Raw genomic sequence first — 24,514 nt, forward strand, 5'->3', positions numbered from 1 at the left:
TTCTCCTTGATTATGTTACCCAGAGTTTCAAGAAGGTAACCTGGAGATGATTTCCCTGGTAAAGCTACTACGTGCAGGAGCTAGTCCTGTAAACCCCCAGGTAAATCCTGGCTGGAAGGATTTACCTGACCGGGAGCTCTTGTCCCTGCCCAGCCCTTCCAGGTGTGGCCACAGGTGGACGTGAAATGTGCAGCCATTCCTTGAAGGAAACTCTTGTAATCGTTCCTTTGAAACTTTGAATTCCCGTGGCTGACTCTGGTTTTAGAATTTTGCTTTTGCCTTTGGTCTCTGAGTATAAAGAATGTATGTGCACTGTCGTATTTGAAGGTTGTCGAGATGGGGCAGGGGTGCAGGGTTGTGGGGTGCTGAGCGTCCAGGCTGTAGGGGTGCTGCCAGTTACTCCCTGGCCATGTGGGGAGTGCGGAGGTAGCATCTTGCATTATTACTAAATTAGAGAGGACACAGCCTTGCACTTGGATGGGAATGGAGAGGGGTGCGTGGGAAGGGGGGAGTGGAGCAGAGTCTGTCCTGAGGTCTCCACGGCCCGTCTCCCAGCCCCACGAGGAAGGCAGCTCATCTCCTACTGTCCTCAACCCTGGCTGTGTCCTCCTGGGTGCTTGGAGTGCGTTTGCTCTGCCCCCCAAAAATGGCTGGAAATGCCTCAGATCTGTGCTCAGGCCACCGGGTGCACCGTGATCCGGCTACTAAATCAGTGCATCCCTGTGTGTTTCTCTTTCATGCTGGCTGTAGACCAAGAGGGAGGAAGCTCTGAGTCCAGGAGGCCATGAGTAAGAGCAGGTGCTCTGTGGCACTGATGTCTTCCGTGGTGGCCACAGCTAAGGAGGCCAATGCCACCGGCCCGAAGGCGGTGGAACTCGTCCTGGTCAAGGAACAAAATGGGATGCAGCTCACGAACTCCACCCTCCTCAACCCCCCGCAGAGCCCCGCGCAGGCCCAGGATCGGGAGACCTGGAGCAAGAAGGCCGACTTCCTCCTCTCGGTGATTGGCTTCGCTGTGGACCTGGCCAACGTCTGGCGTTTCCCTTACCTGTGCTACAAAAATGGCGGGGGTGAGTGCGTCCCCCCTCCCCCGCGCCCTCCTGCCAGCCAGGGCCACACGGCTGGCATCTGGAGGAATGCGGCGTAAGTGGGGCGCAGTTTCCCCAGATGAATGTCCTGGAGCTGATGCTGAGGCCAGGAAGGCAGGGTCCCCGAGCGAGTGGTCAGAGGCACCGTGGCTCCACTTTCTGTTTCCAAAGGTGACTTTCACTTTGGAAGAGAAAATTCTCCAAGGCCCAGAGAGTGGTATCTTTGGCTGATTTAACCCGTGTTTACAAGCATGCAGAGGCCCGTGGCCGTTGACAGCACCAAAGATGCCCTGGGAGTGTGCCCGTCCCCCTCCCCCTGCACAGCCGGTCCCAGAACTCCCGTGTGTGGACTTGAGGCAGAAAACTAAGAGATGGGCCAGGGTCACCACGAAAATTCGAGCTGAGAACAGGTTGGTGCCTGTTTCCCGTGAGTCCCCCGACTCTGCCAGCCCCTGTCAGGGGTCACTCCATGCCCCACACTTGGGGCTTCGGCAGGCTTCCTTGGGGAGGGCCTTCCAGGGTGCCTGGGCGTGGGTCGGCGTTTTGGCACCCCACTGGAGACCTAAGCAGGTACAGAAGTTGCCCCAAGACAGGCATCACTCTGGGGTCTCCCTGTCTCCCCCGCCCTCCCTGGAAGAGAGCCGAGACAAAGCCCTTATCTGAGGGGGAGCCAGAGGGCTTAAGGAGGCTGAGCCTGCGGGGCCTGAACTCTGTGCCCTGAGCGAGGCTGCAGCCCCGATGGAGGGAGGCTCCACATGCCAGGGGCCGGGCAGGGTCACATCCCAAGGATTCACGGCTCAAGAGGGGGGCAGGGGGACACAGGGCAGGCCCTGCTGCACAGGTGGGGAAGGGACGGCGCCCAGGAGCAAAGCCACGACGTGGGCTGACCCGTGACTTGGGGAGGGAGCTGACCGGAGTCTTGGACAGCGGGGGCCAGGCATGGAGGCAGGAAGCTCACCGCCCCTGCCTGCAGGGAGCTTCAGGGAGAAACAGGGACAGGAGACGGATGACAAGGGTCGTGCCCAGGACACACGTGGTCGGCTGGGACGGCCGAGCCGTCGCCCCAATGACAACAGGCCAGCCCGTCCTCGGCCGCAGGCTGAACACACTGTCGTGTCCCCCAGGTGCCTTCCTGGTCCCCTACCTGCTCTTCATGGTCATTGCCGGTATGCCGCTTTTCTACATGGAGCTGGCCCTCGGGCAGTTCAACAGGGAGGGGGCTGCCGGCGTCTGGAAGATCTGCCCTATCCTGAAAGGTAACGGCGAGGAGGGCCCCTTGCACCCGGCGCGGTGTGGACCAGGGCAAGCCTGGAGCAATTCTGAGCAAGTCAACCCCAGCTGTGTGCGTTCAGTCCTGCTTTGCTGGGTGTCTAGACACGTGGACACATCCTTTTAATGTTGGTCCTACTTTAAAGCTCTGTAATGACTAAGGATTTGAGTGTGTCTGCTTGTTCCCAGGTGAGGCCAGCCTGCAATGGATGAGTAGTGTTGTTTTGTCAAAGTGCTAAAACAGTAGAAAAGATAAAGCATACTCCTAGCTCTAGATCTGTCATCCGTCACCTATAATCTGCCATTCATCTATCTCTGCATCTGTATTAGTTTGCTAGGGCTGCCTTACGAAGTGCTGCAAACTGAGTGGCTTAAATAATAGATGTTTGTTGTCTCGAAGTTCTGAAGTCCAAACTCAAGGCGCTGGTGAGGTTGATTCCTTCTGAGGGGAGGAAGGGGGGGCGCTGCTCCAGGCCTCACTCCTTGGGTTGTGGGCGGCTGTCTTCTCCCTGGGTCTTCACATCCTCCCTGCATGTGTGTCTCTCCATCCAAACTTCCCTTTTTACAGGGACATCAGTCACACTGCACTAGGGCCCACCTCTGTGAAGACCCTGCCTCCAAATAAGGTCACATTCTGAAATACTGGGGGAAAACGTCAACAAATGAACCTTGGAGGCCACGATCCAACCCACAGCACGATCTGTCTACCATCTGTGGTGGAGTTCTTCCTTTCGATGGCCTGCTGGGTGAACCCTAAGGCATGAGCCCCTTTCTCCTAGGCTAGATGATGCACAGCTCACCCAGCCATGCAGCTGCAGGGAACCCCTGGCCCAGCTCACCCCACACGCCTCTGCAGGGCGAGGCAGCAGCTCTGGGTTCAGGTGCCAGTGCTGGGCGTCCCCTTAGCAGGATTTGCTCACAGCAGTCAAAGCTTAAGTAAGTCACTGGAACGGCCTCTGGTGCGCTCGGGGTTCCCGAGGGCGGAAGCGCAGGAAGCTGAGACTGCGGGCGCCTCTTCAGAGCCGGGCAGGTCGAGGGCACGGCCGGTGTCTGCGGGCAGGGCCGATACCGTCAGGGGCGGCGAGTCCACCCTGACACTTCAGGACGCGTGAGTTCATCCTGTCCTCCGGGCCTGCCGGGCAGCCAGCATCTCCCGCGATGGGCTGCGCAGCAGTCGGTAGTTACACAGCACGAAGGTGCCGGGTCGGACATGAGGTGGGTCCGCCGTCAAGTGACCGTCCTGGGGGCGCCAGGGAAGGACGCCGGCTGTGCGACACGTTTACTTCGGCCTCTTTCCCGAGAAAAAGGACGCTGACCCCAGGGCTGCAGGCCCGCAGACAGAAGCACATTTCCAGCCGTGTGTCCTACCAGAAGAAGAATTTTCTCCAACAAAACTGCCAAAGTGAATCTCTACACTGCAGTTTGTAGAACGTCAATGAGGGGTCTCCAGGGGTCTCGAAGGACTAGTTAAGCCGGAAGAATTTGGTTACTGCAGAACATCCGACTCGAACAGCGAGAGTGTCAGCCCCTCCACGGGGAAGTTACGCGTGCAGCTGCGGGGCCGTCAGCACGGCCTGGCCTCGGAGCCTGGAGACCCGGGCAGACACCAGCTGGCTCCGAGCTCTACTCCACGTCACAGCCCATCCACGCTCCTGCCTCCCAGGTCTGGAAACTCATCCTCCTGGAGGGCTGTGCGGGGCCAGTGAGGCCACATGGAGAAGCACCCTGCAGCGCCCGCGGGCTGGAGATTTGGGGAAATCGCACATCACAGAAAGTCAGCCGTTGAGCCTTGGAATCTTGGTGTTATCAGCACAGGGCTGTTTGTTGCAGATCAGAGAATCACCGCAAGAACTTCTATGTGTGAAGAAGAGACACCTTGAATGGTTTGATACTAACGAAGCTACGATCCCTAGCAGGTGATCACCTGCTCATTCAGGTTAAGTTTCTCCATAGGATGCCCATTGGACGGGAGGTCGGCATCGCTCCTTGAGTGAGGTGAGGCAAACCGTGCTGTCCTGGATACCCTGATACATGTCTTCCTTTCCTTCCTTGTCTTAAAAAAAGTTTAACTAATAAAATTGCACGTACTTTCATGTGTCATCAAGTAGGGGGAACACATGATAAACGAAGACATCAGTTAAAATGCCCCAAACGGTCATCATGGGGCTGCAGGCCCTCCAATGGGCGATTGGCGCATCCGGGCCCTGCGGAAGGGAAGCCAGCTCTCCGGGGAGCCCTCTTCCCCGTCTTTCCCTTCCCTGGACCCGGGAGTCCTTCCATGGGCCTGACAGCACTGAGATCAACCCGAGAAGGCCAGGCAGTGATGCCCACGGTCAGGGCGAGGGCCCTCAGAGGGCCGTGCCGTGTCCTTGGTCCCCGGCACTGTCCCTCCAGAGGCTGTCGGTGATGCTGAGGGCAGCCAGTGTGACCACGGGGCCTGGGACGGGGTCTCTCCAAGCTCTCCCTCCCTCCCTCCCTCTCCTTCCTCTGTCTCTGTCTCCCCTCTCCCTCTCCCTCTCCCTCTCATTCCCTCCCTGCCCCTCCCCTCCCCCTGCCCCCTCTCTCTCATAGACACACGCACACGCACACACACACACGTGCACATACATACGCACACACACACCAAGTAGATACGAAAGGCACTCAGACCCACAGTGGAGGAATTCTCTCCTGTTTTCTTCAAAGACCTGCCAATGAGTCTTGCAAGGAATGGGAGCTGCCCCATCAGGGCGTGTCCTCCAGCCGGGGTCCTGGAATTACTCTTTGGCCCCGACCCCCTCTTCCTGCTGAAGCCAGCTCCGGGGCACGCTCTGGAGTGACCTGGCTTTAGTGGTGGAGGAGGGGGCTGTTGTCCCTCTTGAGGCCCGAGGATGCCCCGTTTCAGGTTGTCTGGTTAATTGCCTAAGAACCCCCCCCCCCACTGTGTGTACGGCATGGAAAGCACCTATTTTAGCGACTATCAAATAATTTATTATATTTTGTGGTCAGTAATATTTTAGTGTGGTTTACCAACTCTCCCTCTTTCTAAAAAGGAATTTTAAGTGGCTTGAAAGAAAACAAAATGCATGCAGAGTTGATATTAAAAAGACTGAACAAACTGAGATTTAAGAAAATTGACCTTAAAAGCTGTGATCGAAATTCACACTCGGTCTCGAGCCTCCAGGACAAAAGAGGAACACAGCAAGTTTTCCTTCATATTTTCACTGGAAGTATTAGAGGGGACCGAGCCTGCCACCTCCTTGGGAGGGACGTTTCCCGTGACACAGAATAACAGAAGAAACGTATCAGGTGGGGCTTGATTTAGCGTATGTGATGACGTATGAACACTGATCGTTCACTGAACAGGAGCGTTCTCAGAGCGAACAGGGCAGTGGCTTTCGTGCGGCTGGGTCTTAAGTGACAGAAAGGAAGAACTTAAAGGGAGGGTCGGTGAGGGGCTGCCCTTGGGCGGCCCAGGGCCAGGGCTTCCTGGGGCTCTGTGGTCCTGGAGGACAGAACTCAGAGGGACCGAAAGAATGGCTGGCGCTCACAGCCACATTCCCAGGAAATCGTTCCTTCACGCAGGCCTTTGGGGCAGCTGGACGGCAGCGCCCTTGGATGGGGGACCCTCCGGGGCTGGTGTGCTGCGGCTGATGGGGCAAAGCCCACGTGTCCTAGGAGCCACGCCAGCCCGGGGCACCCTTGTCCCTCTGCTGTGACAGCGAGAAACCTGGCCTGCCCCGCGGAGGGCTATCCACACGGCACCGGGTTCTGAAGGACCGGAAGCGGAGGCAGCTCTCTCCAACCCCGGATTGGACCTGCTTTAGCGTTTGATCAGAGGCTCCGTTGAGTTCCCCAAACTTCAAGCGGAGGATTTGGTGTGCAGCGCTGTCACCTTCCAAAGATTTCCGGGCAGGCACCCACAGCCGCTCACCACCACGGAACACCTTCTGTGACGCACTTCCCGCCGACGTGGCTGCCGGGGCGAGTTCAGGGGCAGCCAGCCTCTCCTAAGGAGCTCAGGGAGCAGAAGTGCAGTAAAGAGTTATTTCACATTGATGAGTCCACGTTGCAGAAGGCCTTCTGAAGGAACAGTTTGGGTTTTGCCATCACTGCTACTGAGTGTGTTTTCCAAGAGGGACCACGTACCAGGGACTGTTTGCTTTTAAATAAATCACTCCTGATACTGGATCTGTTTAATATCTACACATAAGTAAATTGTAGTCCCTCTCTTTTTGCTTTCAGAAGAGGAAAGAGAATTTTAATGAAGTGTGCTGAGCAGGAAAATAGCTTCTCCTAAGGGCTAGACCCATAAAAAACAAGGCAAGCCACTCCCCGAAGACGTCAGCTTGAAGGCAAGCTCCTCCCTGGACACAGGCAGGCAGGACGGGGCAGGGCGCCCCCCAGGTTCTAAGACAGTGAAGTTACAGTCAGAGCCCAAACTAGTCCTAGCAGCAAAGCCGGGAAAGAATGCTGAAACAGGAGAGCTCTGCATGGAGCCTGTTACAGTCAGCCGCAGTCACGGGACCCGACAGTGCTCGTCCAACGCTGAATAGGGAAGAGGTCTCACTGCCAGACCGTCCTTCCACCACAGCCAGGATGTCGCGTCTCCAAAGACTGCTCACCACTCTGTTCTGCTCCAGGAGCCAGGAGGCCCTCAGGGACCGTCAACAAATTCCAAGGCTTGTGATCCGGGAAAGGGACTCTGACAAGCCCTGGGGGCCCCAGCGTGGCCATAGGTGACCCTTGGAGACCCTGGATGGTCATGCATGGTCCTGGGTGATGTTGGGTAGACCCAGCTGACTCTGTTTGCCCTGAGTGGCCTAGAGGGGCATGGTTAGCTATGGGTGGCCGTGAATGGCCCTGGACAGCTCTAGGTAGCCCAGGTAGGCATGGATTGTCTTGGAGGCCCTGGATGGTCCTGGATGAGGCTGGATGGCTGTGGAAGAGCGTGAAAGACCCTAGTTATCCCTTAGTGACTATTGGTGGCCCTGCATGGCTCTGGGAGGCACTGGGCATCCCTGGGTGACCCTGGATGGCCTTCATGGCCCTATTGGCATGGGTGGCCCTGGATGGCCTTAGGTGACCCTGAGCGGTTTGGGGTGGCCTTTGTCGACTTGGTGTTTTGTACCCTTGGGTGTTCCTAGATGGCCCTGGCTGGGCCTGGGTGCCTGCAGATAATTCTGATGGTTTTGTTTGGCCAGCGGCCCTGGATAACCCTGGGTTGAGTTGCCCTGGGTGACCCAGAGTGGCCCTAGATGACCTTAGTGAGCCTGGATGACCCGGACTGGCTGTGAGTGATGGTGGACAGCCACGGATGGCCCTCAGTTACCCCGTATGTCTGCGGGTGACCTGGCTGTACCAGGGCGTCCCTGGATAGCCCTGCATGTCTGGGTAGACGTCAAGGGCCACGGATGGTTTTGGAAGTGGGCAGCCCCTTCTCTGACCATGACGCGAAGTCTGGGACCCACCCTTTCCCTCGTCTTCTGGTGTGTCTAAAGGCGCTGCCTGGTTTCAGGACAGCCCAGGTGGAGCTGCGACCCGTGAGGGGAGGGGCAAGGGTGAGCTGCTAATGGGGCCATGCTCTCCCCACCAGGCGTGGGCTACACGGTCATCCTCATCTCACTCTACATCGGCTTCTTCTACAACGTCATCATCGCCTGGGCGCTGCACTACCTCTTCTCCTCCTTCACCACGGAGCTGCCCTGGACCCACTGCAACCACACCTGGAACAGCCCCCGCTGCTCCGACGCCCGCGCCCCCAGCTCCAGCCCTGACCCCAATGACACCTTCAGGACCACCCCTGCCGCCGAGTACTTTGAGTAAGTGGGGGCCTCGGGGTCTGATGACACCCCCGGGGGTGGGGAGGGGGACCCGGGCCAGCCACCCGCCCCTGCTGCCTCCCGAGGATGTGGGGAGGACCCCTCCCTGGCCAGTGCCACGTCCCGTTCCTCTGGGCTCTTGCGGGCTTACTTCTGACCCCACCTCTAGCAGCTCAGCACGGCTCCTGCAGGGAGACCTCGCAGGGAAGGGAAACTGGATGGGCTGCCCTACCTGCTCCCTGTGGCCCTTTGGGGTCTGTTGGGGGGGATGGCCTGTGACCCTGCAGATGCCGCAGGGAGGAGGCGTGTGGGGCTGGGCTCCGGGGGCTGCAGCACTGCCTCCAGAGGGGGCCGGGCTCCCCTTTCCCAGTCACCTTCCCCGTTCTCCCTCCGCTCATGGCCCGGCCTCCAGCCGGAGGCAGGACCATCAGACAGTTGCCCGAGGTCTTCCCTGAGGGAAGGCACCGTCCCACTCCTGGGGCCTGTGGAGCTGGGTGAGACAGCAGGTGTGCAGGAGAGAAACTGAGCCTTCGGGCACTGGGAGAATCTGTCGTGTGGGGGTAGGAGTGACACCGCCAGAAGGGCAAGGGATGTTCATGGAACCTGCAGACATTCAGCATCTGAAGTTGTGTGTTTCAGATACTCAGGGTCTAAGTCCTTTGCTCTAGAATCCCCGCCACACGTGGGGAACGTATCTCCAGGACTGGCTGCTTCAGAAAGTGGCAGCGATGGGCAGGAACGGAGCGAGGCGGGGTTTGGGGGGCCTGGGGGGACCGCCGGAGGGATGGGGTGCCTTTCTCAGGCATTATTGGGAAGAGCATGGTTAGCATGCGGACGAGGGTTGTGTGTGATGGGACTTGTTTAATTTTTTGGAAGATACTCTTTTGGGCAGTTTGGGATTAGAGAGTGAAGGAGCCTGGGGAGGGCAGGGAGGGAGGTTCCGCAAAGGGGGGAAGAGAGGGGCCACCGAGAACCCGCCTGCCCGGAGGAGGGAGAGTTCAAAGCTGGGGGGTGAGGACCTGGGTCTCCAGGAGCTCTCAGGAGGGGGCGAGCAGGTTTCAGAGGACGGGCTGGAGATGAGAGTCCACCTGGGATGGGTCCCATTAGATCTGCCTGAAAGACACCAATGCGGACGTACCCGCAAGAAATGGAAACCCAGGCCCTGTCACCTGAGTGTGTGGGCAGGACTCAGAGCGACAAGCAAGCAAGAGATGATAGATTCGTCCAAGTAGAGGAGAGCAGAGCGTTCATCAGAGCTGCCTGTGCATTCTCAGGGGCTTGTTGCCGGCCGGTTCATTACTGCATTTCCCAAACCTAAGAGCATCTCACGGACAGGTCAAAGCCCGGGCTGCAAGTACTCTCACCAGTGGCCCAGCTCTCAGGTTTCGTGTGTGATGGGAGACGGGGGACCAGAAAAGAGAGAGGGAGGGGTGGGGACCCCTGCACCAGAAAGCAGACATGGCTGTGGGCAAGCGCCTGGGAGCATCCCACCCGTCCCACCACTGACAGACGTGCAGAATCAGCTCTCGCTAGAGTTGGGTTTAAGTTATCATTTCACCAACAAAACGATGGCTAAGTTTTCAAGCTAGTGTGTCTTTTACAATTTTAAGATGGATTTTGGTGCAATTTAGAATGTTTAGAAAGCTTTAAGAGATATCAAATGTGTCAGGTGAGGCCCTTTGGGGATACTTACCTTTTGTTTGGGAGGTGTGGAAAGAGTTGATTTATCTAAGTGATTTTTCAGATGAGAAAAATAGAGGGAAAAAACTGATTAGTCAATGATTTATTATTAAGAATGCTAGAAGGCAACATATGTGATAGGTGAATTAAAAAAAGAGCTCACTAGTGAAGTCTGTTTGGAAATTCCAAATCTGGAGGAGAAAGATTGAGCTGGAAAGCTGCCTGAACCCTCCACGTAAAGGGCTGTTAGCAGGAGCAGATGTCCAACCGTATTTGGAGGTGACCCTGGGACAAAGGCAGGGCCTTTGAAGGTTTACGACGAAGTCATAGATCATTAATGACACGATGAGTTATTAAACTGAACTGATGACACGCCAGGTGATTTCACTAACGGTGGTGACTGGGTTTCCCTGAGACAGGCCCCACTGAGTGTCAGGTCTGCAAGGGTTTTCTGGAATGTAAACCCACTTTATAAAGCGGATCTTTGTGGAAAGTATTACATGTTCTTGAAGGCACATGTAATTAGGGAGCTCACATCCCAGCACGAAATTCCAGGATAACTATAATCATTGAAGTAGTAAAGCTGTAAGTGCTACGGAGTGCATGTGGGCTTCGGAAACCCCAAAAGATTGGCCCCTGTAACTCCAACTAGTGTTAAATTTCCCTCAACTCCATAAACACTTATTAAAACCACCTTCACCTACTTTCTAATATAAATTAGAACACGATATATTTAAAGCTACAAACTTGCCTCTAAGAGACTGCTTTAGCTGCCTCCTGCACGTTTAGTATGTTGTGTATTCAAGTATTCCCTGATCTGCCTTGTGATTTCTTCTTTGATTCCCAGGAGATTTTTAGAAATTTGTTGTTTGACTTTAAAATACTTGGAGGTTTTCTAGATATGTTTCTGTTATTGATTTCTAATTTAATTCAGATTTGGTGAGATAATATATTTTAAAACCTCATTATTCCTAAATATACTGAGATTTGTCATATTGTCCAATATATGGTTTATCCTGGTAAGTATTCCACGTGCACTTAGAATGTGTATCCTGCTGCTGTTGGGTAGACATGTTGGCTAGGTCCTGTCAGCTCCTAGTGCTGTTTAAGTTTTCTACATCCTTACTGTTTATTTGTTCTATCAGTTACCGTGAAAGGGGTGTTGAAATCTCAATTATAATTGTGGATTTGCCTATTTCCCTTCACAGTTCTATCAGTTTTTGCTTCATTCATGTATTTTAAAGCTCTGTTCTAAAGTGCACACGTTTATCAAATCTTTTAATTGAGCCCGTTTCCATTATGAAATGTCCCTCTTGGTACCATTCCTCATTCTTTTTTTTTTTTTTCTTTTTTTTGGCTACATTGGGTCTTTGTTGCTGCGCGCGGGCTTTCTCTAGTTGCGGTGAGTGGGGGCTACTCTTTGTTGCGACACGTGGGCTTCTCATTGCGGTGGCTTCTCTTGTTGCGGAGCACAGGCTCTAGGCGCGCGGGCTTCAGTAGTTGTGGCACGCGGGCTCAGTAGTTGTGGCTCGTGGGGTCTAGAGCGTAGGCTCAGCAGTTGTGGAGCACAGGCTTAGTTGCTCCACGGCATGTGGGATCTTCCCAGAGGAGGGCTCAAACCCGTGTCCCCTGCATTGGCAGGCGAATTCTTAACCACTATGCCACCAGGGAAGTCCCTATTCCTCATTCTGATGTCAGCTTTGTCTGATATTAATATGATCGCTCCAGCTTTCCTATGAATAGTGTTTGCATGGGATATCTTCTCCATCCTTATGTTTTAAACCTATATGTATCATATTTGAAGTGGGTTTCATGCAGACAGCACAGAGCTGGTCCCTGCTTTTTTATTCACTATGACAATCTCTGTCCTTTAATTAGAGTGTTTCCAATCAGCATGGTTGGGGCTTAGCCTTTCGTCTTGCTCGTCCCACCGCTTCGTTGTTTCTTGTTTCCTCTGTTTATTTTCTTTGGAATTAGCCCATCATTTTGGCTGCCACTTTGCCTACTCCATTTGCTAATAAGCTCCAGCTCTTCTTTTCTTGTTTTGTTTTGTTTTCTTGGCCACACCACACAGCATGTGGGATCTTAGCTCCCCGACCAGGGATCAAACCCGTGGCCCCTGCACTGGAAGCGTGGAGTCTTAACCACTGGGCCACCAGGGAAGCCCGTCTAGCTCTCTGTCTTCATTTTTAGTGGCTGTTACAGGGTCTGCAATCTGCGTCTCTAAGTTATCACAGTCTACTTGCTCCTGACCGTGTGGCCCTGGGCCAGGGCTGGGCTTCTGTGGGCTCCCAGCGTGCGGTGGCCCACCTGCTCTGCTCACCTGGAGGGTGGGCCCTGCATCTCCACTAAGGCTGGGGTCCTGGCCTTTCTGGGGTGGGGGGCGAGGGGTGGGGGTCTCCATCAGGCCAGGTCCCTGCTGCCATGCCGAGTGGGGGAGGGCAGGTCTCTGCACAAGTGCAGCCCCCTGTTCCAGTTCTGGGCAGGGAGGCAGCCCCCCCAGGACCCCCATCTCCTTCCTCTCCAGGCGCGGCGTGCTGCACCTCCACGAGAGCCAGGGTATCGACGACCTGGGCCCTCCCCGGTGGCAGCTCGCATCCTGCCTGATACTGGTCATTGTCCTGCTCTACTTCAGCCTGTGGAAGGGAGTGAAGACTTCTGGGAAGGTGAGGCAGCAAGGCTTGCCAGCTGGGGAGTGGACAGGTGGCCGTGGTGGGTTGGGAGTGGACAGGTGGGCCGTGGTGGGTTGGGAATGGACAGGTGGGCTGTGGTGGGTTGGGAGTGGACAGGTGGCCGTGGTGGGTTGGGAAGTGGACAGGTGGGCCGTGGTGGGTTGGGGAGTGGACAGGTGGCCATGGTGGGTTGGGAGTGGACAGGTGGGCCGTGGTGGGTTGGGAATGGACAGGTGGGCTGTGGTGGGTTGGGAGTGGACAGGTGGCCGTGGTGGGTTGGGAGTGGACAGGTGGGCCGTGGTGGGTTGGGGAGTGGACAGGTGGGCCGTGGTGGGTTGGGGAGTGGACAGGTGGCCGTGGTGGGTTGGGAGTGGACAGGTGGGCCGTGGTGGGTTGGGAATGGACAGGTGGCCGTGGTGGGTTGGGAGTGGACAGGTGGGCCGTGGTGGGTTGAGGAGTGGACAGGTGGGCCGTGGTGGGTTGAGGAGTGGACAGGTGGGCCGTGGTGGGTTGGGAGTGGACAGGTGGCCGTGGTGGGTTGGGACAGGTGGCTGTGGTTGAAGAATGATGTCAGGAGAGTGCTTTCAGCGTGAAGACAAGCACAACAAAATATTTTTGCTGATGAAAATATTTTGGTCCTTATCTGGGCGCCCAGAGCAACGACGACCAGAATGCCCCGTCCCTCGGGCTCACACCTGCAGGGGCTCTCCAGCGCCTGAGGGTCTCCCGACGGCCACAAGGGCTCTCCTCCACACCCCCGCGGCCCAGAGTCCATCTTCCACAAGTGAGCCAGGTGCCCATTTGCACAGTCAGTGCAAATCACTCACATCTGCCTCATCAGGAGTTCAGCCAATGCTGCCTCCTGCCATAGCCCAAGTGCAGAGAAGGAGGGCTCCTTCCTTGCCAAATTGTTTGTCCATTTTAATCCCCGGGAAAGACAACATACAGGATAGAAGGCACTGGACAGTCTCGCTCCAGGAGGCATTTTTTGAGCTGGTGTCCTGTGACTGTTTGGGCACCGGGCTTCCCAGTCTGAGGTCCCCCTCTCTGGGCACAAACCATGAGGGTGGCCGGGGGCCGGTGCGGCCTGGTGACACTGTGCGCTCCCCAGGTCGTGTGGATCACGGCCACCATGCCGTACGTGGTCCTCTTTGCGCTGCTCCTGCGAGGCGTCACCCTCCCTGGGGCCGTGGACGGCATCAGAGCGTACCTGAGCGTGGACTTCCATCGGCTCTGCGAGGCCTCGGTGAGTGCGCCCTCCGCTCGCGGCCCCAGTCCTTGTGGGTCACGGGGCTCTACATCCCAGGCAGGAGACCCCAAAGGCTCACTCCCCCCGCTGTGTGCTGGGCCCACCGAGCAGAGTTCCCTGTCCAGGTGACGAGGGGCCGTGTGGGCACAGCAAGCAGCTGAATGGACCAGAGTAAGGACATTAGGGGAACAGGTCACCCAGGTTTCTGCAGGGAGAGAGCGAGAGTCGGCTGCCTCTCGACCTCTTCGCCGTGGGCCGTGCTCTCCCTGGAGGAACGCTCCCGGCTCCTGGGATGAGCACCTGTGGGGCCGCCCGGTCTGTGCCCGAGGCTGTTGCCGCTCAGCTGGATCGCAGCCGCAAGCTCTGGCCCCGGATGCATCCTCGGAGCTGGGCTGAGGCTGCGTGAACTAGGGTCCCCCTCGGGGAGCCAGACCTTGATGGTCAAGCACCCGGCGCCCCCGGCATAAAGGCGCGATGTGACCGCATCGTGGCCAGAACTTACTCCACAGTCAGGCTGCAGGTTTCTTCAGCAAAGGAAGAAGTAATTCTGGGTTGAAATATGAGAAGACAACCTCATGAAGAGAGGAGGCTCTTCCGGGCAATGGCGGGGCGGCGGTGGGTGGCGAGAGAGAGAGAGAGAGAGAGAGAGAGAGAGAGAGAGAGAGGCAGCAGCATCGCAGGGAAACAGGCCCAGAAGCGGGGAGGCTGGGCGGGAGGCAGGGTCACTGGAAAATCAGGTGGACTAGACTGGGCAGAGGGAGGGGCCCCAGTGGCCACCCAGGGAGGCTGAGCTACTGGGAGCAGCACGAGGGCGAGGGCGTGGGGCCCGGGCCTGACGCTGCCAGGTTGTGAGAGGGTCGGCTGTGGGGCTCATCGGGCCGGAGGAAGCACCGCCTGGGGCAGCAGTGGGCAGGAAGGGCGAGAAGGGGAGGCAGACGTGGCTCCGACCCCAGGAACCGTGGGAATGGGGGGCGCTGGCAGGGCGGAGGTCGGGCGCCGAGGGGCAGCGAGAGGAAAGCCCCACGGTCTCGGCCCCACAAGCACACAGGCGAGGGCAGCCGTGAGCAGGGCACCAGCCGGGCAGCCCACCCGAGGACCGAGGCTGTGAGGGCAGCACACGGGTCTCCACGGACAGCTAAAGGCAGAGTCCGTCCAGCAGCGGGTCCGGGGCCCCACAGCTGCAGAGCCGAGCCCGGGGAGCTGAGAGGTCAGCAGGGCATCCGTCCTCAGGAAAGCCCGTGGCAGCTGGGGGGTGCTGGCAGGAGGAGGTGGTCTTGGGCGTCCAAGGCCAGCTGGGCGTGATCTGGAAGTCAAAGAGAAGTGGGGCGTCAGGAAGGACAGGCAGCATGAGGGTGCGCAAAACAGATGCCAGGGGTGTGAAGAAATCAGAGAAAAGTAGGAACCGGTGGTTGTCACAAGCGAGGTAGATTGGCAGATGGACGAGACAGATAATAGATTTCAGTGGACGGATGATGGATCATAGGCAGACAGGCAGTGGATGACAGATGGATGACAGAAGGACAGGCGTAGGTGGTGGGCGACGGAGACACAACAGGACTGGACCTGACCTGAGTGTCCCTGCCTCTAACAGTCCCGTCAGCTAGGGAGGGGAAGAGCAGAGACCAGGACAGAGCAGGCCCACAGCACTGGGCTCCTGGGAGACCACAGTCCCCAAAGGACAGGTCTATGCAGTCCCCAGCGCAGAGGCTGGGGCCGTTCCTGGTGCCCCCGTGGGGTTCTGGCTGACTCTGCACCACGTCCTCCAGGACAGAGCAGGGCCTGGGCCTCACCCGCTGGGCGGCCGTCCTGAGCCGTCCTCCCAGGACTGCTCCGGGCCCAGCGGCTGCCTGTACACCCTCTCCCAGGCTCAGGACAGCCTCCCTCAGAGACTGAGCGGCCCCGGCACCCTTCCCCTGGGGCTTGGCAGTGGGGGGCCAGGTCCCACAGGCCCCGAGGGGATGTGGTTGGGGACTGGCCCAGATCGGGGTGCAGGGCCCCAGCACCGTCCCAGGCTCGTCCCTGCCCACCCCCTGGGGGTTCAGCCATGGTGGCTCAGTCCAGAGGGGCTGAGGGAGGGGCCTGGCCAGGTCCTCACTGGTCCGGGCCGGGTGGGAGCAGAGGTTCCACTGAGGGGCCGGGCCAGCAAGCGGATGGGGCGGAAGTAGCCGTCGGCTCCGTCCCTTCTTGTGCCCCTGGCACCGGGGACCCTGTGCTGCTCTGACGTGGAGGCTGCCCTGCGGCCTGGGGCCATTGCTAGACCCCCATGGGGATGAAGGGGACTGCCTTCGGGGTCAGCGCCACTGTCCTCAGTGGCATCCAGAGGCCCAGCCCTTTCAGGCCGTCCAGACTCTCAGTCGTTCATCTGCGGCTCTCGTGGAGCTGCTCCAGCGGACAGGCGGGGTCTGGGCTGGACAGAGTGCTGTCTGGGAGGGCTCCATTCCAGCAGGAGAGAGGAGGACGGGAAGTAAAGGAAGGGCAAGTCCAGGCCAGTTCTGAGAGGCTGCCCAGGCGGGCCCCAGGGTGGACCGTGGCCTGGGTCTGGAGCTGGGTCCTAGGAGCAGCAGTGAGCAAAGGCCTGGACAGATGGCTGGGAGACGTAACCTGATGGGTGAGCTGCACGTGCAAAGACTCTGGGGTGGCCGCTGCCCACTGTGAGGACCTGGGGTTGAGAGGAGACAGGAGCCCCCCGGCGACACCGCCTCCTGTCCGCAGCTACCTGCCCAGACGAGCTGGCTGGTGACCAACACGAGGGGACCCCTCGGCCCCCTGCCCACCCGGCCACTCTAGGCCTTGAGCTGGGAAATGCTGTCCCCAGTGCTGGGGTGACCCCAAGACTGGGCGTGCTGCCCGAAGGACCGAGCACCCTGGTCCTGGCGTGTGGGCTCCACGTCCAGCCCCCTCACTCAGTCACACTCAGGCCAGCTGCCCTGTGTCTCCAGCTGGGGAGCTCTGGAGTCACTGCCTGAGGACCTCGGCCCACAGGCCTGCACCACGGGCTGTGGGGACAGCCCCCGGGACCTTCCGGCACAGCAGGTCTGGCCAGGCCCCCAGGGTGGGCTTCCACTCTCTTCATCCTTGCCCCAGGCTATGCAGGGCCAAGGGAGGCCCACATCGCCATCACCAGCTGGTCTCCACATCACCCTGACCAAGAGGGTCGTGTCTGACTTTTAAAATACCTCCTTGGTCCAGTATCGACCGCAGGCCTTCACTTGTCATGTGTGTCGGCACCCGGATGTCACCTGTGCCACCCCCAGCAAGCGCACAGTGTCAGAGCCACGGTCAGCTCCACAGGGCTTTCTTCACGTCCCGCCGCGTGCTCACCCTGCACTCACCCCGTGCGCTCACCGCGCGCTCACTGTGTACTTACCATGCACTCACCAGGCACTCACCCTGCACTCACGATGTGCCTCCATGGGAAGGACAGAAAGCGCGTGTTGGTGGGCACGTGTCTGATTGAGGCACGCACATCACACAGCATTTTCATAAATTACTGCTGTTACCAGGGTCACGGGCCAGACCAACCCTCACCAGCTGGAGTAATGAGAAACCGCAGGTCCTGCAACAAGACGCAGCCCCCTGTGTTTCAGGCTCTCTCGGGCCAGCAACCCGGGAAAGGTTTATTCCCTGAGATGACATTTGCTTGTTGACGATGATGTCGAGTTTAAGTTCGACCCCGTTCCTTGGAGCCCCTGGCAGCGAAGGCGCGGCCGTCTGTGGGTCCACCCCATGTGGGTCCACCCCATGACCACTCCCTGTCCTCGGGCTGGCCGAGCCCCCCGCAGGGACCTCTCACCGCCGCTCTGTCTGTGTCCCTGCTCCGCGCAGGTCTGGATAGACGCCGCCGTCCAGATATGCTTCTCGCTGGGAGTGGGGCTTGGAGTGCTCATAGCTTTCTCCAGTTACAATAAATTCACCAACAACTGCTACAGGTGAGTCCTGGGCTCCTGTAAGAGGCTCTGCAGAGCCAAGTGGGGGCACAGCTGATGTGGGGGGGCATCGCTGGCTTTAGGAGGTAATGTGCCCCTGGATGAAGGGAGGGGAAAATGAGCTGTGCTTGCAACTCAAAGCAAATGGCTTTTAAAGTGGAAACCGAACAGGAAAGCTCTAGGCTCAATGCTGACTGTGGCTTTAAGGGAGCATCGAAGCAGTGGAGATGCTGATTGCCTCGCTGGGAGGAGGCGTCCCGGACCCCCCCACACACCCAGGCCCCTTCCTCTGCCCCCTGCTCCATCCCCTGCCCCACCCAGCCGGCCTCACCCTCCCAGCCACCCACTCAGGGTGGGTCTCCTCCCCCACGTGCCCCACGAGGAAGGGCCTGCATGTGTCCCCGCCTGGCCCGCACCTAGGGATCCTGGGCCCCAGGGGCATCCCAGACTGTGCAGAGGCCGCCGGGGACCCGGCACCGGGACAAGCCGGAAGGTGGCTTCACTGTGCGCCCAGGGCTCTGGCAGCATCTCAGCTGGGGCCGCCCCGCCTGGATGACCTGAGTGACCTGCAGCCGCTTGCTGGCCCTGAAATCCTTCTGAAAACAGAGAAAGAATTTCATCCAGGACTGCGTTCTTTGACCTTCATGAGCCTGTGTTTATTCTCTTTCATATCATGAGGATAAAAATGCGGTAAAAATACAAAGACGGTGCGCACAGCAAAATGGCCAGGCTGACTGCTACCCAGAGGGCCACACAAAGGTGGGGTCTGCACGACAGGGCCAGAGCCCACCCTGTGCCCACCTGGGTCTGAGCACCCTGCAAACGTCCTTCCACTCGGGCACCAGGAGGGCTGACCCCACACTCCCCCTTCCCTGCTCTCTGAATTCTCAGCCGTCAGATTGGGGTCCACAGGCCGGCAACACGGGACCCCCAGGAGCCAATGGGAAACACAGCATCTGGGGCCCACCAGACCCGCCCTGTCAGAACCTTCATCTTAACAAGCTCCCGGGGAGACATCTCAGAGCCCCGCCTGGCAGCCCCTGTCGAGCAGGGGTTGGGACCCCTGTGGTCGTCTGTGCTGCCCACCTGGAGCCCCAGCTTTGCTGGTGGGACGGTCTCGCCTTCAACACTGAGTCGGGGTCCCCAGGCAAACATGGACGGGCCGTAGGGCCTGGCCTAGCCAACGTCTGACCAGAGCCCTGAGCCGCTCAGTGGGGGCTCCAGGTGGGAGGTCCTGTCACCATCACCGGGCGCCAGCCTCCCTCCCGCAGGGCAGCCCCGGACAGCCTCTGGGGCTGCAGGAGGGGCTGGCCTGCTCGACTGGGGAAGCGCCCCCCGGGAGCTGCCTGCCCCAGATGCAGTAAATTACGAATAATGACTGGAAATTGCAGCAGGCCGGGTGCTGAGACAGCACGTCTTGTTCCTGCAGAGACGCGATCATCACCACCTCCGTCAACTCGCTGACGAGCTTCTCCTCCGGCTTCGTGGTCTTCTCCTTCCTGGGGTACATGGCCCAGAAGCACAGTGTGCCCATCGGGGACGTGGCCAAGGACGGTGAGTGCCCCGGGGCAGGCAGGTCCCTCCCCCCACCCTGCCCGCTCCCGAGGTTCAGGCTGCCCAGTTCTCGATGAGTGTTTTCCCTGCAAACCTAGAGGGAAATGCACAGGCCTCCAGAGCCCTTCCCACGAGCTGCTGCTGCTACTGAGAACAGGATCCTGGGTGTAGCGCGCCCTGCGCCTGCCCCCTCGGGCCGCCGCATGCAGAGGCTGGGGCGTCTTTGCCCCTCGTCCCAGGGTGCCTTGCAGAGGCCACTCGGCTGCAGGACGAGGGTCTGGTTCCCCTCACTGGGTGGCCCCCGCCGTTGTTTACACCTGGCCAGGGATGTGAAGTTCAGGGCTCTGAGCTGTTCCAAGCGGCACGGACCTCGGTGTGGTCAGCCAGAAGGAAGCTGGACTGGTGTGGAATTAGCAGTTACTCTGTTCCAAGCTTTTCCTCCAGATACCCAGTGGCCATGGCACGTGTAGATGGGATTTGGATAATAGCTGAGAATCCCCTGAAGTCTCTGGACACGGTGACAACAGAGACCCATGTTCCCAACCTGCTCACCATGCTGTCACAGACACCGTGTGTCTGCAAACCAGGAAGTTAGCTGAGGGGGAGTGGGCGGGGGAGGGCTTGGGCCCAGGTGACACAGGGACCGAGCTGGGCCCCGCAGGAGAGAGCCCCCGGGGTGCTGGGCAGAAAGTCACGGCTTAGGCAGCCTGAAGCTGGGTCAGCCCAGGACCCCAAGGCCTCCCACGACGGCCACCACCCTCACCGGCCTGCAGGATCGCTGTGCGCGAGCCAGGAGGGGTCTCCCCCGAGACCGTCCTGCTCGGGGTGGGCCCCTCCCTTCCCCTGGGAAGCCCCTCTTCTCCCGGGGGCTGGGGGACTGATCTCCTCCTGGGTCTTCTCACTCTTGAGCGGGAGGGTAGCCTTCAGGGAGGGGCTGAGGGGGACAGAGGGCCGACCCCACCTGCGCCCTGAGCTCTCAGCGGGTCGGCCCGTCAGCCCATCCAGTTCTTGAGAAGTTGAGTGTTGGGAGCCACACTTTTTTTTTTTTTTTTTTTGAATTTTATTTTATTTATTTTTTTATACAGCGGGTTCTTATTAGTCATCAATTCTATGCACATCAGTGTATACATGTCAATCCCGATCGCCCAATTCATCACACCCCCACCCCCAGCCCCACCCCCGCTGCTTCCCCCCCTTGGTGTCCATAGGTTTGTTCTCTACGTCTGTGTCTCAATTTCTGCCCTGCAAACCGGTTCATCTGTACCATTTTTCTAGATTCCGCATATATGCGTTAATATACGATATTTGTCTTTCTCTTTCTGCTTACTTCCCTCTGTATGACAGTCTCTAGATCCATCCACGTCTCAACAAATGACCCAATTTCGTTCCTTTTAATGGCTGAGTAATATGCCATTGTATATATGTGCCACATCTTCTTTATCCATTCGTCTGTCGATGGGCATTTAGGTTGCTTCCATGTCCTGGCTATTGTAGATAGTGCTGCAGTGAACATTGGGGTGCATGTGTCTTTTTGAATTATGGTTTTCTCTGGGTATATGCCCAGTAGTGGGATTGCTGGGTCACATGGTAATTCTAGTTTTAGTTTTTTAGGGAACCTCCATACTGTTCTCCATAGTGGCTGTATCAATTTACATTCCCACCAACAGTGCAAGAGGGTTCCCTTTTCTCCACACCCTCTCCAGCATTTGTTGTTTGTAGATTTTTTGATGACGGCCATTCTGACTGGTGTGAGGTGATACCTCATTGTGGTTTGGACTTGCATTTCTCTAATGATTAGTGATGTTGAGCATCCTTTCGTGTGTTTGTTGGCAGTCTGTATATCTTCTTTGGAGAAATGTCTATTTAGGTCTTCTGCCCACTTCTGGATTGGGTTGTTTGTTTTTTTGTTATTGAGCTGCATGAGCTGTTTACACATTTTGGAGATAAATCCTTTGTCCATTGATTCATTTGCAAATACTTTCTCCCATTCTGAGGGCTGTCTTTTCGTCTTGTTTATGGTTTCCTTTGCTGCGCAAGAGCTTTGCAGTTGCATTAGATCCCATTTGGAGCCACACTTTGAAAGCAGGAAACAGAGGTTTGGAGACGGGGCAGACAGACCCCTCCAAGACTGCGGTGGGAAAGCTGGGGGCTGGGGTGAAATCTCAGCAAGTGTTTCCAAATCCATACTCTTTCCTGTAGGAAAAAAAATCCAATATAGGCAGGAGAAAGGGAACATAATGCAAATAAGCACAGAGCAGTGAAATTTACTCTGTTGCATTTATGCATTTTCACCGCTCTTTTGCCCTTTATTATGGTAAGTAGCAATAGTTTGCAAGAACCTCCATCAACCCCTGAAGTCAGCTGAATGTATTCTATGCATTTCCGTGACAAGCAAAGTAAATGTCATTTATGGCTCTAATTCTCAAGAAAACAGGGTGAAATGTTAACCCGAGAACAGAAATGAAAGGTGAGGATGTTGCGCTTACGTTCGGCCGAGCACATGGTTATATCTTCCCGGGTTTGTGGCATTTAGACTGTGGAGCTTTTCAAACGAGCCACCCCTTCGCTCCACACCGGAAACCCTGCTCCTTCCGTGGGGTTGGGAATCGCAGAGCACAGGCCTGACACCAGGGCTCCTAAGAGACCCTGGGGGGTGGACCCTGGCTCTGACCTTTGTTTCTCTAGAAGGATCAGTAAGTGCCCTGTTCCTAACAGCTGGCACCCGAACAGGCCCCGCTGAGGACGAGGGAACCAGAAAAGCTGTCACACCTCCGTGATCAAGTGCTCGGCAGCCCGTGCCCGGGAGCTACGTGGCGCATCTTTTTAGGTTACCCGTGAAAATGATCAACTAGCGGTTTCCTGTGGGCATCTTTTTTACTTTGGGAACACTTGCTGAGATTTCACCCCAGCCCCCAGCTTTCCCACCGCAGTCTTGGAGGGGTCTGTCCGCCCCGTCTCCAAACCACGTAACAGTACGTGGTTTCTAGAGATGATACTCAGAGTAATACGTTGGCACAGAAAAATGTGTACAGTGTGGGCTACGTGGACCACAGCATGCCTGAGCGTGTGGGCAGCGCACGTGTGTCCACGACAGGCACGAGAGACAAACCAGGAGGCGCCCCGAGTGCTTGGAGCGATAAAGGGTAGGGCCCCTGGAAGCCACTCCCACCCTCTTCCCGTTGGCTGTGCCCCCTCCTCTCCCAGGGCCCGCACAGCCCCGGGAGGCGGTCGGGGGGGCTGGAGGGGACAGAACAGAGGCCCTCCCTCCCATGGATCCAGTTTCCATTCTCCAGAGTCCTGGGCCCTGACTTCCAGGAGGGAGGACTTTCCAAGGAGGGCGGAAAGAAGGCCGTGGGCAGGGCTTTGTGGTCTCCGGGCGGGGGTGGAGCTGGGGGTGGCGGGAAACAACGGCGGGGTCTGCTTTCAGGGCCGGGGCTGATCTTCGTCATCTACCCCGAGGCGCTTGCCACGCTCCCGCTGTCCTCCGTCTGGGCCGTGGTTTTCTTCGTCATGCTACTCACCCTGGGAATCGACAGCGCCGTGAGTGACCTCGGCGCTCCGCGTGCCGTGGGCCCGCCAGTGACAGCCAGCCCTCACAGGGCCGGGCCGGCCCCGGATGCCCTTGCGGGTCTCCCAAACCCCTGTGCCTGCACAGAACCCCTGCGTGGGAGTCAGGGTCCCACAGTAACTGGCAAGGAGGCTTCGGACCAGCTCGCCCCTCTTCTTCCCCTGGGGGTGGGGGGGGAACAGCAAGCCCCCTGAGAGTCCTAAACACACAGGCACAGGGCCGGGGGCAGCAGGGCCGTGCAGGAAGACGAGGCAACGGGGCGACGGGACACACAGGGCCCCGGCAGCCTGACTCACGCCTTCCCTGCCCCTCAGCCGCCAGGAGGAAGGGTGCCCGTGCGGGGTGGGAAGCGGAGGCTGCAGCCAGGCCCTCTGAGCATCCTGTGGCGGACCTGCGGGCGCATGGGCGCTGGCTCGGCAGGCGGACTTCCTCGGGCTACTCCTCCACGTGGCCTGCTGGGACCACCAGCCGGGACCTCAGGCCCCACGTTCATCCGAGCTTCCTGGGAAGTGCGGAGGCCCACGGATCCCCACCGTGTGACTGCTGGCCACGCGCTGTAGCCCTCCACCTCCGTCTCCCCGTCAGCCTTGTCACCTGCCCACTGGGTGGGCACAGCCTTGGCGGTGACTCCCATAGTCAGCACTTCCTGGAGGAGGCGGTCCCAGCAGCGCAGGGCAGGGAGGCTCCCCAGCTGGCCGGGTTTCGTGGGCGACACCCCGTCACGACAGTACTGAGAGTCAGGAGGGCTTAATCAGTGAGGACATGGCCAGTGGCCACGCCAGGTCCTCCCTGGGAGCAAAACTAAGCTGTGCTTGTGGGGCAGACACTTGCTTAGAAAAGCCCAGCAGAGCTGAGCCTTTGTGGCGACGCAGGGGACGGTATTACGAGGGCCACGTAGCGCTCCACCCCCGTCTGGCAAATCCTCACCAGGGGACAGGGCATCTACCCAGGACCTCCCTCTCCAGTGGCCGCGTCTCCAGAGCAGCCCGTGCCGAGGGTGCATTCTGCACCCCGGACACTGTGCAGCTCCTGACTGTGCGCGTCCGTTGCGTTGCCCGAATGGCGGCCTAGGCGGGGTGCAGAGCGCCGGCCCCGCCCCCAGCGCTCCTCTGCCCTGTGTCGCCTGCAGATGGGCGGGATGGAGTCGGTGATCACCGGGCTCATCGATGAGTTCCAGCTGCTGCACAGGCACCGGGAGCTCTTCACCCTCGTCATCGTCCTGGCAACGTTCCTTCTCTCCCTCTTCTGCGTCACCAACGTACGTACCTGCGTACCTGCGCTCGCCCGCCTGACGATGTCTCATTAGAATTTGGTGTTGGGCAGCAATGGTTACTGCTGTCAGACCAGACAGAACCACAGCATTTCCGAGGGCTGCACCCCTCCAAACAACCCGTGACCCGTAATACATGGGTGGCTGTGGTCACACTCGGGGTGGCCTTGAACACACGCAGGGAGCCACGGTCACTCAGAGTCGCCATGGTCTCACGCGGTCCCTGGGTGCCTGAGCACTTGGTCTGGAGTGTTTCAGAACCTGGACAGCTCCCTGGGAAGAGCCCGTGGGTTTGTGGGCCAGGAGGCTCAGGGGAGGCCTGTCGGGGAGATGCAGGACCCAGGTCCCCTCCCTCACAGAGTCCCTGCCAACTTTGGCATTTGCTTTGCCTTCATCCCTAATTGCTGGGGAGGAGAGGAGTTTTTCTTTTTCGGAAT

General features: G+C 58.2%; 1 protein-coding gene across 1 annotated transcript in view; it reads left to right on the forward strand.

The window, feature by feature from the left end:
* The first annotated feature begins 750 nt into the window (after window positions 1–750).
* Window positions 751–24,514, forward strand: part of SLC6A3 (solute carrier family 6 member 3) — a 35,190-nt gene continuing 11,426 nt past the window's right edge. Inside the window, exons 1-9 of the mRNA XM_004274508.3 lie at window positions 751–1,070; window positions 2,213–2,344; window positions 7,933–8,158; window positions 12,366–12,504; window positions 13,622–13,756; window positions 17,585–17,688; window positions 19,115–19,239; window positions 22,667–22,779; window positions 23,937–24,065. Coding sequence (XP_004274556.1) covers window positions 785–1,070; window positions 2,213–2,344; window positions 7,933–8,158; window positions 12,366–12,504; window positions 13,622–13,756; window positions 17,585–17,688; window positions 19,115–19,239; window positions 22,667–22,779; window positions 23,937–24,065 — 1,389 coding nt within the window. The 5' untranslated portion in view covers window positions 751–784. The remainder of the gene's footprint in view (window positions 1,071–2,212; window positions 2,345–7,932; window positions 8,159–12,365; window positions 12,505–13,621; window positions 13,757–17,584; window positions 17,689–19,114; window positions 19,240–22,666; window positions 22,780–23,936; window positions 24,066–24,514) is intronic.

Source organism: Orcinus orca, chromosome 3 (assembly GCF_937001465.1).
Source record: "Orcinus orca chromosome 3, mOrcOrc1.1, whole genome shotgun sequence".
NCBI classification, from domain to species: domain Eukaryota; kingdom Metazoa; phylum Chordata; class Mammalia; order Artiodactyla; family Delphinidae; genus Orcinus; species Orcinus orca.